The sequence below is a fragment of the Humulus lupulus genome, chromosome 6, assembly GCF_963169125.1.
Source record: "Humulus lupulus chromosome 6, drHumLupu1.1, whole genome shotgun sequence".
NCBI lineage: Eukaryota > Viridiplantae > Streptophyta > Magnoliopsida > Rosales > Cannabaceae > Humulus > Humulus lupulus.
Window position 1 is genome coordinate 90,071,127 of NC_084798.1, and position 18,673 is coordinate 90,089,799.

The window sequence follows — 18,673 nt, forward strand, 5'->3', positions numbered from 1 at the left end:
ACCTAGTACTAATCTGAATACTATTTAATAGAATAATCCATACAGTTATGAGTAATATATACAAGAAACCCAATCACCATATCCCACGCAGTCATTACAAACCAGCTCTATTGACCAAGCTACTTTTTTTTCCCTCCTCTCTATTATTTGATCCTATTTTAGCTTTAAATATTATGTACATGAAGGATTAAAGCCTTATAAAAGTAAATTAAGAAGGTGTAAAGGGATGAGAATTCAAATCATTCACGAACAAGTGTACCTCGTACAGGTGTAAGTAAGAGTATTCCTTTTGTTTGTTTCAAAAGAAACAAAGTCAAAAATGAATTAATTATTGACATCCCAAATGGGATTCCCATGTGGCACTGTCACATTGGTTACTTGCGTAATCAGCGCCCCTACTATACACGTCGAATGAGGAGGCCCCGCCACCAGCTGTTTTTGATCATTTTTAATTTCAGAGATCTCAAATTAATTATTATTGAAAATTTTAAATCTTACAGCATAACAAAATGAATAAAATCAAAAAAAAAACAAAAGGGAAAATTATCTAATTTTATGTATTTTACTATTTATAGTTGAACGCGGCTGGAACAGTTCCTGTGAATACTTAACCCATAATTTGTTTGTTTCTTAAAAGAAAAAAACCAAATCACCACTTCTCATTCACTGATTGGGCAGTGCCCTTTAAGAAAAAAAATCATAGAATTGCTTCCTGTTCCTGTATAAATTTCACACAATAAAAGCCTCTGCTCCATGTTGATGAGAATCTCATAAAAATCTCTCGTCCTAGGATCATCAAAACGACCCCAAACACATCACATCACCGTCGTTTTGTCATGGCGGACAGCAACAGCAATAGGGAGCCGTTCGTAGTGGAGCGAAACAGAAGGAAGTTCGAGCGGTGCGTTTCGCACGCGCAGGATGAGCTGCAGAGCTTCCGATCGTATCTACGGTGGATGTGCGTCGATCAGTCAACCATCTGGACGGCTAGCCTTTCGTGGTCTGTGTTCCTTCTCTTCACGATTGTGGTTCCTGCCATTTCCCATTTTGTCCTCGCTTGTTCCACCTGCGACAGCAAGCACGATAGGCCATACGACAGCGTCGTTCAGATGTCGTTGAGCAGCGTCGCAACGCTGTCCTTTGTGTGTCTCTCCAATTTTTATAGGAAGTATGGGCTTCGAAGGTTCTTGTTCTTTGATAAGCTTTGGGATGATAGTGAGACCGTCCGCAGAGGATACACAGCCCAACTCAATGTGAGTTTTTTCTTTAATTAATTTTATTTTTTTGGTATGTTGGTTTTTGATGGTGTTTGAAAAAATGATTTCTTTATTTGGAAATATACATTACTTATGCCGAATTATCAATACATTTTTCTTATTTAGATCCGTTTTAGTTTGGATGACTTAGAAGAATATGTTATGATATTCATGATTGTTTCTCCAAATGGGAGAGTTAGTGCTGCTTTCAATCAAAATTTATCAACTTGTTTGATGATCCAGACAGTTTATGCCAATTGCATCAACTAAAGTTTGACTTTATTTCATTATAGTTTATATACTATAGCAAAACTAAATTTTGATTTGAATTATGTGCAATACAACACGAGAGTAATGGTGTTATATAAAGGTCCCAAATTTATAAGCTTTATGGAACAGAACTCTATTTTCCACCACACAAAAACCCTCCTTTTATTATATTGATATGTGGCTCATAATAAATAACTATACTGAAAAATAAAATGTTATTGTGACTGTGATTGTGACGGTGACTGTGACAAAATCGGTCTAGAGCTGTTTTATTATTATTATTTTATTTTTTATTTTTTACTCCCTCATATCATATCACGCCTTTTGTATGAATAACTATACTGAAAAATAAAATGTTATTGTGACTGTGACTGTGACAAAATCGGTCTAGAGCTGTTTTATTATTATTATTTTATTTTTTATTTTTATTTTTTTCTCCCTCATATCATATCACGCCTTCTGTATGAATAACTTTTCACTGTTACAAGGCATGGTTCAGTACTCTCTCTTAAAGTAAAAACAAAGCTATTACATTATAAAGTTGAACAGTAGTCACAACTCATTGTGTGGCGGAGGCATCCATTAATTATGGTTGTTCTGTATAATCCACATTTAATTTACTAATTAATTAAATATGAGCATATGACAGGTCATTCTTAGCGTTGGCTTCATCTCTAAAACTCTTGTAATCTAAGTAATTGGAATGTAGATATTTTTCTTTGATTTTTCGTTACTTCATATCATTTACTACAAGGTTGGAAAGAAAGACTGCCTACCACTATCAAAGAAAAAGAGGGAAAAATTATTAAAGTAAAACTATGTAAAGGGTAGAAAGAACCTAGATAATGATTAATTAACTCTCTGTTGAGATCCATAAAACGAGGAAGAAAAAAAAATTATTGTTATAATTTTCTGAGTAATGATATGTTTTGGTGCACATTTTGTCTGCCCATATCGTTACTCTTAATTTTGTGTCTACTAAGAGAGCTTTGTATGGACTCCTAACACAGTCCATCTAGACAAGTCTTAGTTTAGTGATATCACAATATCTAATACGAAACGAATATAAATTGTCACTATTGTCTAAAAAGGACAAAAAATTATGTACATTTTTCCCAACAGAAAATATGTATCAACTACTAGAAAATATGGATTGATGTGCTAGGCGCAGGCAGTTATATGTATTTCTAGTAAAACACTTGAAATTTGATCCGTTTTGGAAGTTAAATACTTACCCCAATTTTCACTTGTTCATGGCAGAGATCACTAACGATTCTTGGAATATTTGTGGTACCGTGCTTGGTAGCAGAGACTGGATACAAGATATGGTGGTACACCTCAGGAGCTTCACAAATCCCTTTCCTTGGTCACGTTGTGGTTAGTGATACCGTAGCATGCATAATGGAGGTCTTCTCCTGGCTCTATCGAACCACAGTCATCTTCCTCGTCTGCGTTCTCTTCCGTCTCATATGTCATCTCCAAATCCTACGCATCCAAGACTTTGCCACTCTCTTCCATGTTGACTCTGATGTGGGCTCTGTTCTCTCGGAGCATCTTCGAATCCGAAAACATCTACGGATCATAAGCCACCGTTTCCGAGGCTTCATTTTGATGGCCCTGATCTTGGTCACTGGTAGCCAATTCTCTTCACTTCTAATCACCACCAAGGCCAAATCCGAGCTTAATATTTTCAGAGCTGGTGAACTTGCTGTAAGCCTCTTAACATCACGTCCATACATGTTTTAACAACCTACACAAATACTGTTTTTAACACTTTGATATGAATTAATCTAAATGTTACAGTAGTATCTAGTTATCATCATTAAATGATTACTTTTTTTGTTGGATGTAGCTATGCTCCATGACTCTCGTTACTGCAGTCCTCATCCTACTGCGCAGTGCTACCAAGATCACACACAAGGCACAGGCAGTGACATGCCTTGCTGCCAAGTGGCATGTCTGCGCCACATTAGATTCCTTCGACGATGCTAACACCCCTATGGCCCAGGCCGCCGCAGCTGCTGCCCGTGATATGTTTGATGCTGCTGCTGCTGCTGCAGCAGCAGATGATCAATCAGACGGTACTGAGGAGGATGAAGCTGAAGGTGAAGAAGATGAGTTGGACAACACCAAATTTATCCCAGCATATGCTTATAGTACAATTTCATTTCAAAAGAGACAAGCTCTTGGTAAGTTAACACCAACATTAATTATCATATGACTTTATAAGCAATTTCACAAGTTCCATGATCAGATTAATATAATCTTTTGTTTTCTTTTTTAAATTTGCAGTGACATACTTTGAGAACAATAGAGCTGGTGTTACAGTATTTGGATTCACATTGGACAGAACAACGTTACACAGCATATTTGGAGTTGAACTTGCTTTGGTACTATGGTTACTTGGAAAGACCATTAATGCATTGTAAAAAGCTTAATAACAAGCCGTACGTACATAGCCACTCCAAGATATCTTTGGTCTTCTCCAATAATGGTACTGAGAAAGAAACGAATGTTTTGAGATTGGCCACTTCAGATTAAGGTTGCCAGGAAGATTGGTGCGGCAGAGCTATAAATGTCGTTTGGGTCCCCTTATACTATCGCGTATAGTGTCGTTTTTTCTTTCATTCTTTCTTTCCGTCTTATGTCTATCCTCTATTGTCTTGTCATTCACTTGGGTGACATCATAATGTACAATAGGGATTTTGTACATTTTATTGGTAAATTCTTTTCTGCTTAGAGGTTATATATATTTTTTAACTGGGTTGTGGGAAATATAGCTTAGGCAATATGCGTTGTTCTTATCTTATAAATAATAAAACTACTTTATCCTCACAGCAAACGATAATTTCTTTAATAACTTAGACTTTTTTTTTTTTTAAAAAAACAAAATACTAAACTTTTTTTTTTGTCAAAAAAATAATTAGCTATTCAATCTCTACAAATTTTAAGTAATTTTTTTTATTTGAAAAATACGGTCTCATATCACATATATATTTTTATTACAAAAACAAATAATATTTTGGGGCTCGGTGAAATGACATTAATTGTGTGTGAAATTAAGTAAATATCAATATTTTTAATTTTATAATAAAATAGTCTAATTATATTTTACATATTACCAAATATGTCATTTAGCAAATTACTATTTTATTCTATATATTTTAGTATTATAGCATATATATATTATTTTTGTTTAATTAGTTTTTATTTTAAAGTTATTTTGATTTTTTTTTTATGGGTTGTTGAATAATATACCATGCCCCAAAATACATATACTGAGTTAAAAAATAATATATTAACAAAACTTACAAAATTATTACTCAAAAATATATATTGTGCTAACAAAATTATATACTACTATTAAAATGTATATACCGTGACACAAAATCATATATGGAACGCCCTCCTAATTCAGGACCGATACACTGTGTAATTAAAATTGTGTCAGACCTGCTAATCAGTCCATTTGGTTTAAAATGTGTAACTAAGATTAGTGACAAAGGTTAGGGTTAAAAAATTTAGTCAAAGAGTCGTTGACTTTTATTTCAAAAGTTTTATATAAACATAGGATCCCAAAATATTACAACTAAACTTTTAAAAAAAGTAATTATACACATCAAAAGTTACATCAGCCGACCTAAGCGGCAAAACAGGGCTATAACCTAGTTCCTCTGAGATAACCTCAGTCGTGGTGGTCGAGCAGCCGCATATGTACACGCCGCCACCTAAACTTTCCAACTCATGGCTGATCAAGCTTTTCGTTGCCCTTACCTGCACCACAAAGCACCCGTGAACCGAGGCATAACAAGAAAACTCAACATATGCATAAACAAAGAATATAAACATCCAGACATCCCTTTTACAAATTCAGCACATTAATCCATAAATACTATTATTCAATACAAACAAGTGGTCATTGGACCAATTACGAGGTTGCTGCCCTAAATTGATGGCCTTAGAGCCAATTCCGGGGCCTATGCCTTAGCTACGTGACCATAGAGTCACCTGGGGCCCTCGCCCTTAGCTCTGTCTCACTAGCCATAGACCTAGCCCTACCCCATTGGTTCAATGTCAACCTTAAAGGCGACCAACGTAATAGTACGTTACTTGTTTAGGCCTAAGCCTTTCGACCAGCGTGCAATGCGCTATTGACGTCCTTGACTCATATGTCAAGCCCTGATCCAGGATTACATACCTCAATATAGAAAACAGATGTGGATAGGCACATCCCAACAACTAAGCACACATAAACGTTAATTGTCTAATACCACTTAATAACCATTTTCCACAACACTAAACATATCCATTTAACGGGGCCACATTCCCTAACCATAGAGTTCATGCAATGATCCTAAAACACTTAAGCATTTATCAGCAAACATGTGAAACAATATCCTAGCATAAACATCCTGGGCCCAAGCCCTATTCATAATAACATATAATAGTCGAGCCAAGCCCTAATCACATATAACATGTATTGGGTGTAGTTTTCTTACCTCAGGTCCAAGTAAGCGTACACAAGAACGACCCTCGAGCATGATCCCGTTCTGAGCCCTAGCGAACACCTAGTCACAATCCATAAATGGTACTTTGATGAGTTTTAAAATCCAAAGCCCAATCCCGCGCCCTCGGGACCTCTAATTCCACCAAACGAGGTGGTGAAATTGTCCCCCAAGCCCCTGAGCAAAAACCCTAAAAAGTACCCAAAAAATCAAGTTGTGAAAGCTGAGTAGCGCTACAGCGCTAGAGTCAGAGACTCTAGCCCCCAAATTCGCAGCCTAGCGCTGTAGCGCTCCCAACCTAGCGCTGCAGCGTTGATACTAGAAATGTGATTTTCTGGGTTTCTTTCATCGAATTTCCCGAGCCAAAGCTCCAATAATCCGTCCCTCGAGATCTCCAAACCCAGAACTAACCATAGAAATCCACTCTACTCATCATAGGAACCAAAACCTACCCAAGTTTATCCCAAAAACTCCAACATATCCCCAATATCCTTAATCAAACCCTCACACTTAAGAACACACCAAGAACATAAAAAACTCAAAGATTCGAAGGTTTAAATTGTTACCTCTGTTGTTATGAACGACCTTAGGTTGTTGCTACACAAATTCCTAGTCCCAAGCTTCCAAACTCCAAGCTTTCCTCTTTCAAAATGGCAAAATCCCATGGTAGTAGAGAGACATACAGGTAAGAGAGGGAAAGGGGAAGTGTTTCCTCTATTTTCCTTTGTTTCTTCAATTTCCTATTTTGGCTAAGTATAGACAAATTCCACAAAAGACTTAAATGCCCTTAAGTCCAAAGCTTTCCCTCTAATGCCCATATGGACAGAATAGTCATTTGCCACCATTTCTCAACATTTCCTTAAATAAATCTCAGCTATCTTAAATAAACACCAAATAAATATCCACTACCCAATAATCCTCGGTAATGTACTAATTTACCAAAATACCCCTAGGCTCACCCCGAGCTGGGTATTTATTCCCGTTGTGACCTTTTTTGCTAATTGCTCACTAGGATCGACTCGTGCCGAGTAACCCAAATAAACCCACATAATAATGTGGTCTCTCACATATATCACATAATTCACATAATAACAATTAATATAACCATTAAACACATAATTACACATATTGCCATCCTGGCCTCCTAATCAAGGCCCTAAGCCTTATTAGGAAATTCTGGGACGTTACAACTATCCCCTCCTTTTAGAAATTTCGTCCTCAAAATTTTACCTGAACAGCTCGGGAAACTAAGCTCGCATATCTGCCTCCAGCTTCCAGGTCGCTTCCTGATAACTCTACAAAATAGAGTTATTTTACCATCTTTTATGTGCTAATTGTTGCTTAATTCTTGAGTTTTTAAATAATTTATTAAGTTTTTGAGTAATTTTGAATTTATTAGTCTTATCATAAGTTTATATGCTTTTGTGTGTTTTTATAATTATTTTGTTGTAAAATGTTGTAGTTAATTATTTGAATTATTAGTGGTAAAAAAATGTTGTATTATTAAACTTAAATGTAAAATATAATTAAGTTATAATTAATATTTTCAAAGAATTAAATTGATTTATTTTATAATTGAAAATATTGTATTATGATTTATTTTATATTTATTTTGTAAGGAATTTATGGTCTTGAAAAGCAATGAAAATGATGAAAAAATTGGCATTTTTGTGAAGAATAGCAAAGGGAATTGACATTTTTCCAAGCAATTCAGGCCCACCTGCCCAGGCCCAAGTAGCAAGTCCATTCTCATTCCTTCATCAATCACACCTCCACATGCCCCTCAATGCATAGCCACGTGAGGACCATTTTTTTCCTCATATATTCCAATTCCTTCTTCCTCTCTTCCAGCCAACCATTTTGCTTCCATCATATAGCAAGCTGCCCCAGCCATGCTCCAAACATCACGCCAAGACCACTTGCTCTAAGCCACCTGCCAGCCTCATTTGGGCCCAAGCCCAGCAAGCTCCTCCAAACAGCCACCTGAACCACTTTCCTGCGCCTCTCCACCAAAGCCAGCAGCCATTTCATCAATTTTTATGGAGCCCAACAAAAGCAAAAAATGCTTTTGTAACCTTTGTCCCCTATGACAAAAATACCATTTTTTTATCTCACTTTCTACACATTTTACCCAAAAACATAATTATTATACCCTATAATTTACCCATATTTACCACATTATAATTAATTAAATTAATTTAATCAATTTAATTAATTTGAATTGATTATTTTAATTCCTCATTTGTGGCTATAAATAGGGAGTTTTGAAGACCATTTAGAGGGGCCATATTTTGGAGAGGGAGGTTACTATACCATAATTTCTACACATTCAAAACCTCTCAATTCTCTTCTTCTTCTTCTTCTTCTTTTTATTTTTTTCTATGTATTTTTAGAGGAAAAATTTGGGGGTTTCTCCTCCAAATTTTCTTATTTATGTTTGTAATTTTTAGTTTGTATTTGTTATTCTAGTTATGTGTTTCTAATCTTTTTAAGATTATTAAGGTGATGATGAAACATTATGTAACTAAATAGTATTTATTTTGTATGTTGATTTCCCATTTTGTGCAATAAAGTTTATGGAATTTTCTTCTTCAAATATTTTCTTTCATCTTAAATATCATGTATTTTGGATTGTTAGCACATATTTAAACTTTGTTCTTCATTAGTGCAAAACATAATATTCTTTGTGTAAGATGTGTCATTAAATTGTACACATCCATGCTTAGAACAAAAATATTATGTTTTGCCTTATAAATAATGTTCATTGATTTATTTGTTATTTCATTAGATTGATTTACACTAAATGCTTTGAAATTATAATTTTGAAAAGTGAAGAAAAACCCTATCTTTTTAGAAATAATTTGTGCTTAAAATTATAAATCTATTTAGAAAATGATAGTTTGATTTATTTTAACTATCACTAAAACTTGGGAATCAATGTACTTATAAATATTATTAAATTTATATTTTGTGGATTCTAATCCTTAATAATCTTATTTTACCACCTTCATCTCTATTATTAATTTATGTTATATATATTGTCTTTAATTTCTTTATTATTATCTTTTATTTTATTTTTATTGTTACAAATTCTCATCAATCTTTGGAACTAGGTTAGAATTTATTAATTTTGGTTTAAAATAGTTTCTCTTTTCGATTTTAGACAACTCCTTTGGGTTCGATCTCGTGCTTACACAAAAACTATTCTATAAATACGATTCGTGCGCTTGCGAGTATAAATATTTAAAACATACCCGTTTTGGGTCCATCAAGTTTTTGGCGCCGTTGCCGGGGAGTTGCAAGAGAAAAGAAACGAAAATTATCTCAAGGTTAGTAAATTCTTCTACTAGTTATTTTAATTTTTGCACTTAAAAAAAAAACTAAAAAAATATATATCGATAAAAAAAACAAAAAAAACAAAAAAAATAAAAAGAAATTTGGGACAGTTCTACCACCCATAAAAAAAATATACTTATATATTTATATTTATTGTCTTTTTTTTAGTTGACGGCACTTGTGCCTCCTATCTATCCTTTTAATTTTTATAGTTGACGGCACTTGTGCCTCCTATCTATCTTTTTAATTTTTATAGTTGATGGCACTTGTGCCTCCTAATTTTGTTATAATTTTGTTGTAATTTTCTTTATTTATATTGTTGTGGTTTTTATTTTCTTTTATTTTTGCAAGTTACTAGTTGATGACAATTTTGCCTCCTAATCTTTTATTTTATGTTTTAGTTGATGGCACTTGTGCCTCCTAATTTTTACCTTATTTTTGTTATGGTTGATGGCATGCTATGCCTCCCTACTCTTGCTTAAATTTGGATAGTCTTATTTAATTTTTCCTTATTTCTCTTTATCTTTTATCTTATTATTGTGAAAAAAAAATACTTGAAAAGAAAACTTGAAAAAATATATATATACTTGAAAAGAAAAAAAAAAAAAACTTAAATCTTGCTCTTCTTTTTATTATTTTTTAACATTATTTTTATTCTCTTAATTTTATTTTCTTGTTTTTTTTTCCTTAATTGTCATCTTTAAAAAAAAAAAAAAAATTAGTTTGTCATTTAGTTTCTTCTATATGGATCATTTTAATTATAGTTGGAATTCGGAGTACAACTATTATGAGCATTCAAATTTAAATTATGGAGAAACTAATAATATGTATGATATGCATGAATCATTTGATATCCCATTTGCCCCCACCTATAATCCAAATTTTTCATGGAGCCATACCCAATCTCCAATGAGTCAAGAGCATGAATTCAACATACCCGATCAAAATCATGCCCAATCCGACCTATCATATCCCATTGAACAAGAAACGAGCTCATCTTTAGAGGATACCCTACAAAAGTTTATGCAATCAACCTACCAAATCTTACTAGCCCAATCTCAGTCAATCTCAAAAATTGAGACAATAGTAGGACACCTTGCAACTGTTATAGAGTCGGAAAAACAAGTTTATCCCAACCAACTCATTCTCAATCCAAATAGTCAAATTCAAAGTGAAAAAGAGAATGAAGTAGTTGAAGAACTTGTAATATGCATCCAACCCCCTAATGAAACAAAAGAGTTGGATAAAATCATTTTTGAGGCTCATAAGGAAAATGAAAAAGATATAAATATATTTCAAGAGCCCATAATTGAACAAATTTGTATATTTACTCAAACTGAAAAGGAGCCTAATATAGATATGCAATTTTCGTATTTTATTGATATTCCATTAAAATTGCATATTTCTAACTTTCTTGTAGGTGTGATGTTATTAATTCTTATTTATGGCATTTGCATCAAAATCATAACTCACCCTACTAATGAAATTCTACACCATCAATTGGGTGTAGGTTAAAAGAAAAAAAATTATAGTCAAGCTAAAGACTATAAACTAAAGCGCTTTGTGGGAGGCAACCCATACTTTAATGTTTCATTTTATATTTCACTTTTTGTTGTGTGTTTTTGTTTCATGTTTGTCAAAAAGCTTGAAGGAAACTTCTTGCCCAAAAAGAAAAGAAGAGAAGAAAACAAAGTGCCAAATCAAGGAAGCATACCTCAAAGGGAGTAATTCTTAATTTTTTCCATTTTATTAAACATTGAGGACAATGTTTCATTTAAGTTTGGGGGTAGTGTGTATGTGTTTTTCTTAGTGTTTATGTGTTTTTCTTTGTGTTTATGCATATATATTTTTTTCATTTGTTGTAAAATTCAAAAAAACAAAAAAAAAAATTTTATTTTTATTTTTATGTGATTTTCATTTGTTATATAATGTTAAAAAAATATATATATTTTCTTTGTTTTGTTTGAGAAAAAAATATTGGTGATTTTCATTTTCTAATTATAAGAATTTTGATTGAAATTGTTCTTAGTTCTTAGAAAAATATAAATAATTATTAACCTTTACTTTTAATTTCTAAGTTAGTTTTGTTTAAATATATATTTTTCATAATATGTAATTTTTTTTCTATTCTATTTGAATTTGTGATATTTGAATATAGTTTATTTAAACATTAAATTCTTTAAGTCTCTAAAAAAAAAAAAAAAAAAAATTTGAAAAATCCTAGAATTTGTTTGATTATCTATTGAGATTTAATATATTTTTGTTTGTATAAGCTTGTCTAAATGTTCACATAATGATTTGATGTTTTTGTGTTAAATATCTATTTTGAAAATAATTTTAACTTTTTAATTAATTACATAAGCTTTACTTTTATTTGTGGTTTTCTTTGAACTATTTCTATTATGTAATTTTTGAGTTAAACATTTGATATCACCAATTTAAAAAAAAAAAAAATGTTTGTGTTTTTTAATTTTTCTTTTGCTCGAGGACTAGCAAAATATTAAGTTTGGGGGTGTGATAACTCTACAAAATAGAGTTATTTTACCATCTTTTATGTGCTAATTGTTGCTTAATTCTTGAGTTTTTAAATAATTTATTAAGTTTTTGAGTAATTTTGAATTTATTAGTCTTATCATAATTTTATATGCTTTTGTGTGTTTTTATAATTATTTTGTTGTAAAATGTTGTAGTTAATTATTTGAATTATTAGTGGTAAAAAAATGTTGTATTATTAAACTTAAATGTAAAATATAATTAAGTTATAATTAATATTTTCAAAGAATTAAATTGATTTATTTTATAATTGAAAATATTGTATTATGATTTATTTTATATTTATTTTGTAGGGAATTTATGATCTTGAAAAGCAATGAAAATGATGAAAAAATTGGCATTTTTGTGAAGAATAGCAAAGGGAATTGACATTTTTCCAAGCAATTCAGGCCCACCTGCCCAGGCCCAAGTAGCAAGTTCATTCCCATTCATTCATCAATCACACCTCCACATGCCCCTCAATTCATAGCCACGTGAGGACCATTTTTTTCCTCATATATTCCAATTCCTTCTTCCTCTCTTCCAGCCAACCATTTTGCTTCCATCATATAGCAAGCTGCCCCAGCCATGCTCCAAACATCACGCCAAGACCACCTGCTCTAAGCCACCTGCCAGCCTCATTTGGGCCCAAGCCCAGCAAGCTCCTCCAAACAGCCACCTGAACCACTTTCCTGCGCCTCTCCACCAAAGCCAGCAGCCATTTCATCAATTTTTATGGAGCCCAACAAAAGCAAAAAATGCTTTTGTAACCTTTGTCCCCTATGACAAAAATACCATTTTTTTATCTCACTTTCTACACATTTTACCCAAAAACATAATTATTATACCCTATAATTTACCCCTATTTACCACATTATAATTAATTAAATTAATTTAATCAATTTAATTAATTTGAATTGATTATTTTAATTCCTCATTTGTGGCTATAAATAGGGAGTTTTGAAGACCATTTAGAGGGGCCATATTTTGGAGAGGGAGGTTACTATACCATAATTTCTACACATTCAAAACCTCTCAATTCTCTTCTTCTTCTTCTTCTTCTTCTTTTTATTTTTTTCTATGTATTTTTAGAGGAAAAATTTGGGGGTTTCTCCTCCAAATTTTCTTATTTATGTTTGTAATTTTTAGTTTGTATTTGTTATTCTAGTTATGTGTTTCTAATCTTTTTAAGATTATTAAGGTGGTGATGAAACATTATGTAACTAAATAGTATTTATTTTGCATGTTGATTTCCCATTTTGTGCAATAAAGTTTATGGAATTTTCTTCTTCAAATATTTTCTTTCATCTTAAATATCATGTATTTTGGATTGTTAGCACATATTTAAACTTTGTTCTTCATTAGTGCAAAACATAATATTCTTTGTGTAAGATGTGTCATTAAATTGTACACATCCATGCTTAGAACAAAAATATTATGTTTTGCCTTATAAATAATGTTCATTGATTTATTTGTTATTTCATTAGATTGATTTACACTAAATGCTTTGAAATTATAATTTTGAAAAGTGAAGAAAAACCCTATCTTTTTAGAAATAATTTGTGCTTAAAATTATAAATCTATTTAGAAAATGATAGTTTGATTTATTTTAACTATCACTAAAACTTGGGAATCAATGTACTTATAAATATTATTAAATTTATATTTTGTGGAATCTAATCCTTAATAATCTTATTTTACCACCTTCATCTCTATTATTAATTTATGTTATATATATTGTCTTTAATTTCTTTATTATTATCTTTTATTTTATTTTTATTGTTACAAATTCTCATCAATCTTTGGAACTAGGTTAGAATTTATTAATTTTGGTTTAAAATAGTTTCTCTTTTCGATTTTAGACAACTCCTTTGGGTTCGATCTCGTGCTTACACGAAAACTATTCTATAAATACGATTCGTGCGCTTGCGAGTATAAATATTTAAAACATACCCGTTTTGGGTCCATCACTTCCTTGACCTTGTTGTTCCTCCATAATACCTTAACTAAAGGTATAGTCCTATTCCTCAGGACCTTGTCCTTCCTGTCAAGTATCGGTCTGAGGATGATAAGTTGTGCTGAACTTCAGTTGTGTACCCATCGCCCTCTACAAACTTCCCCAAAACTTGGAAGTAAAGATAGGGTCTCTATCAGACACAATAGACCTCGGAGTCCCGTGAAGGCGAACTATCTCTCTCACATAGAGATCTCCATAATGGTCAACTGTGTAATTCGTCCTCATTGGTAGAAAATGAGCTGATTTCGTGTACCGATCCACAATGACCCAAATAGAATCATGCTGGCCTACTGTCCTGGGCAAGCCTACCACGAAATCCATCATGATATCTTCCCACTTCCACTTTGGAATATCTAGAGGCTGTAATAGTCCCCCCGATCTCTGATGCTCAGCCTTGACCTACTGACAGGTCAGGCACCTTGCTACATACTCAGTCACATCCCTCTTCATCCCAGGCCACCAATATAACACCCTCAGGTCCTAGTACATCTTTGTGGTGTCCGGTTGTAGAGAATAAGTGGTGGTGTGAGATTCATATAGAATCTCTCGTCTGATCTCAATGTCCATCGGAACGCAAATCCGACCCTTATACCTCAGCAAACCCATACTCAACATCGTATAGTCCTTAGCTACTCCAGCTAGGATGTCCTTCCTAACCTAAGGTTTGATTAATATTGCTGGTCTTAGAAATGTTGTTTATTATAAACTAAGGTTTAGATAGAATTAATAAGAATGTGACACTTGTCACAAGCGTGTTTATTAAGGAATTAAGTATTTTTTATGAACAGATGAATTAAAAGAAAGATCTAGAAGCTCTAGAACCTTGTAGTAGCTCTTAGGATCACATTTTTACTTAGTAAAAGTTGTTCAATTAATTCAAAATATGTTGAAAAAGTGCAAATACGTGTTTGATATATCAACGTATCCCGATATATCGCAGCTTTAGGGGTCGATATATCGCCTACGGGAGATACGGAAAACACGTCGACTTCGCACGAACGAAAGCACGAAGGCTCAGGGTAAAGATCCAGGCAATATATCGCCCATGGTAGGCGATATAGCGCCTCTGGGAGTCATTTTTTTTAAACTTGAGGATTTAAATTTAAAAACAGCCTTAACCACTTGGACTTCCTCTTGAGTGATTTTGACCGAGTTCTAGGCATCTGTTGAACGAAAATTCAAATTTTTTTCATTTATTTATTCATTTTAAAAGGGGTTAGTTTCACTCCTTGAACTCTATAAATAGGACCTAGTACTCAGCCATTTCACTCATCATTCAAGCATTGTTCAGAGCCTCCAAGCTGCTAAGGTTACTATAGAGAGAAACAATTGGGTTTTGGGTTAAATGTTTTTCCAATCTAAGCTTTTCTAAACACTTGGGAAGTAAGATAGAGTGTTATTTCAGTATTGAGGTGTAGATCAAAGTCATAGTTCATCCAAGGTATTCTTATCCTTAAGTTCAGTTCTTCATGGTTCTTTAGTTTTCTTTTGTTTTCTTTCAGATCCTAACTCTTTGTTATGATTCTTGGTTAGGTGTTTAAGTTCTTTGAAACTTAAGGTTTTTCAGTAAGTTTCCACTTTGATGGTTTAGTTCTCTTTTCATCTCCATTTTCTTTAGAAACTCATGGTTTACTGTTGATTTTAGGAGTATTTCGAATCCCCGTTCTTGTCTCCATATCCTGGTTTTTTGTAAGGAAAATAGGTTAGATTATATGTGCTTATATGTTTATGTTATAATATGTTTTATGGTATGATATGATATGTGATATGATATATTTTTTGTAATGGCTTGGGCATATGACTTGCTTAGTTAGCAAGCCCCAAGAATTTGTATCATTGTCGTGGTTTAGAGTTATGATTTACCCTACCTCAATTAGTAGACAGAGGACCTAGATGGGTTATCATATACTACCTTGTGATCTAACCTACCTTGATTAGTAGACTGAGGACCTATATGGTTTTATCACATACCACGTTAATGAGTTAATAGCCATTAATATTATAGTCCTATACGATATATGTTTTACGTCATATGTTTTATAGTATATGCTTTATGATATAGTCTTATGTTTTATAATTTATGACATATATGTTGTTAGTAGATTTTCCTTGCTGGGCATTAGGCTCATTCCTTTATTTTTTAGATGGTGCAGGAAAATGAGCATGGAAGGAGGGAAGGATTCGTGGCAGCTTGGCATTTTTGTTAAGGATGAATGGATTGAATGGACTGCTGGAAGATTGAGGATGACATTATTTTTAAGTCTTTTGATTTTTGTTTTTATGTATTTCCGCACTTAGTATTTAAACAATTGATTAAAGTTATGTTTTTATGTTTTATGTACTAAACAATGGGTACCCATACTTTATTTTGTATTTCGTACAATATTTTGGGTTTAAATAAAGTTATGTTATTTCCTATGTATGCATTCCAAAATAGTAGCTATGTTAGTAGTTTTTAATGGCCCGAGGTCTTAGAATTAGTCAAGGCATTACAGTTGTTATCAAAGCCACAGTTCATATGCATGAAGTTCTCCTTGATACACATGTACAAGCTCCGAATCTAACTGCCAATGTAAGTGTTTATGCTTATTATGTTTATGTTTATGTTATTAGCTAACGTTTTAGCCATTATGTTTTCAATTATAATTGATGGAGCCTTGATCTGTCAAGATATCCGAGCCATTAAGGCATTAAAAATGATTAGAGAGCCAAGGAATACAATAGGAGTGTTAGAAAGAATCACTCAGAGACTGATCTTATTCCACAAGGAGATAGTTCACCTTTAGACTACTAAGCAAATTATGATGAGAGCTACGAAACAATATGTCCTAGTAATTAGGCTTTTTAAAGATTTACCTTCTGTAATTTTAACATTAGAAGAAATATGGGAGACTATAAATGTTGATGATGATTTACCGGTAGCCATGAGATATTATTTTCTCATACTTAGGTTCACCTCTAAGTTGGAATTTCAATTCACTAATGAACAAAAGCATAACATCTTTATGAATCTTCCCCGAGGTAGTTTTGAGGCTTAAGATAATAATGAATATGAAGAAATAGATGATGATGTGATAGATGATGGTTCAGAGATAGAAGATCCTGATTTTTAGATTTACCCTAGTTATTTTTAGTTTAGTTTAGTTTAGTTTATTTATTTCTTTGTTTAATTGTTTTTACATGTATGATTGTACTTAGTGAAAATATTTTTCCAAATGAATAAAGTTGTTATTTTTGAATGACATGTATGAGTTTGATTTTTTTTTTACCATCATAATAAATAATAAATTCAATAAATAATGACCATGTTCAGTGAGAGTGGATACAAATCAATGGATCAGGTTCTATATTGAGAGATTAGGGGGCCATAGTAGTGGGAACGATTTTACTGATCCTAGCCCTCCCTCAATATGGTTAACTTTGGAACAGCGACGAGTTTCGAGCCTGAGAATTAAGTCATATAGGATGATTAGAAATAGACTTAGAAAATAATAAATATGGCTAATTTTCTAAGTATAGAAACGCAACCTAATTATAAAGAAGGCTTACATAATTCTTCATAAGAAATCATAACTAATAGGTCCGAGTTATGTTTGCTTAGGCTAAGTTTTTCCTTAGAACTTATTAGGGTAAGTTCTAACATGTTTTTCTCGACAGTTAGAACTTTGTTGAAGAAGTCGCTGTAACGCCCTACTACCTTAGAGCCGTTACTAAGTGAGTTTAAAACAGAAATCGTGCTTTTGACTGACTCTACGTGGTTTCTAAAACCAAAAGTGTGACTAAACCAGAGTTTAAGGCTGTACTCTTTGAAAATGTTTAGTTTCATTGAAAACATTAAGTATCAAACATCTGGGATCCCAAAAATAAGGATTACAAAGTATTTACAACTCAAAAATAGATTTACACCAGGTTAACTATCAAAAGAATAAGTTAATACAGCCATATACAAAATGCCCCCAACCAAAGCAGTCGGGCAAGCCGAACATGTACGCGCCGCCCCCACGCTCTCCATACTCATGGCCGGTTGACTGACTCCTTGCTTTTACCTGCCACACAGAGCACCCGTGAGCCGAAGCCCAGCAAGAAAACTCATACAGTATATAACATATGCATAGAATATAGCTGACATATAATCCACTAATAAATAGGAAAACCATCAGACTGAACAAGCACGGCCATGCCGCCCCAGAGGCCTTACCTAAGCCTGGGGTCTCGGTCCTTACCGTAAGGATAACTCACGTATCCATTGGGTCCCACCCTGGCTATAAGCATCCCATGTGCTAAGTGTTACTTCCGGCCCCAAGGCCGTTCTCGGCCTTCACCGCTCTCGGCCTTAGCCGTTCATTTCATTATAATCACACGTATAGTACATTTCGAAATAATCATTCAAACATATAATAATTCATTTAAGGTTATACATTTGCACATAATACAATCTAGGGCCGTGCCCTGCAATATCACTGTGGGCCCATGCCTTGTTCTCGGGTGTTATGGTTTTCTTACCTTTCAATTCGATAGTCTTGATCACCCGACTCCTTGAGCACGATCCTACTCGAGCCCTAGCGCTTACCTAAGAAAAATCCATAAGTCAAAGTCATTACCAAACCTCAAGTCCAAAACCTAGCCTCGGGACCAATCCCGAGCCCCCGGGAAGTCCTAGATCCCCAAAACAAAGTGATGGAATCGAGCCCCGAACCCTAGGTCAAAATCCCTCAACAAAAACCCAAAAATCCCCTTATGTGAACAGTGCAGTGCTA

The 18,673-nt window shown here is 33.3% G+C and overlaps 1 protein-coding gene across 1 annotated transcript; it reads left to right on the forward strand.

Annotated features, from left to right (window-relative positions):
• The first annotated feature begins 613 nt into the window (after positions 1-613).
• Positions 614-4,286, forward strand: LOC133782357 (uncharacterized). Its single transcript, XM_062221625.1, has 4 exons — positions 614-1,253; positions 2,787-3,236; positions 3,379-3,715; positions 3,819-4,286. Exons 1-4 carry the CDS (start codon positions 837-839, stop codon positions 3,953-3,955), a joined length of 1,341 nt encoding a protein of 446 aa, XP_062077609.1. The 5' UTR covers positions 614-836; the 3' UTR covers positions 3,956-4,286.
• Positions 4,287-18,673: the final 14,387 nt, after the last annotated feature.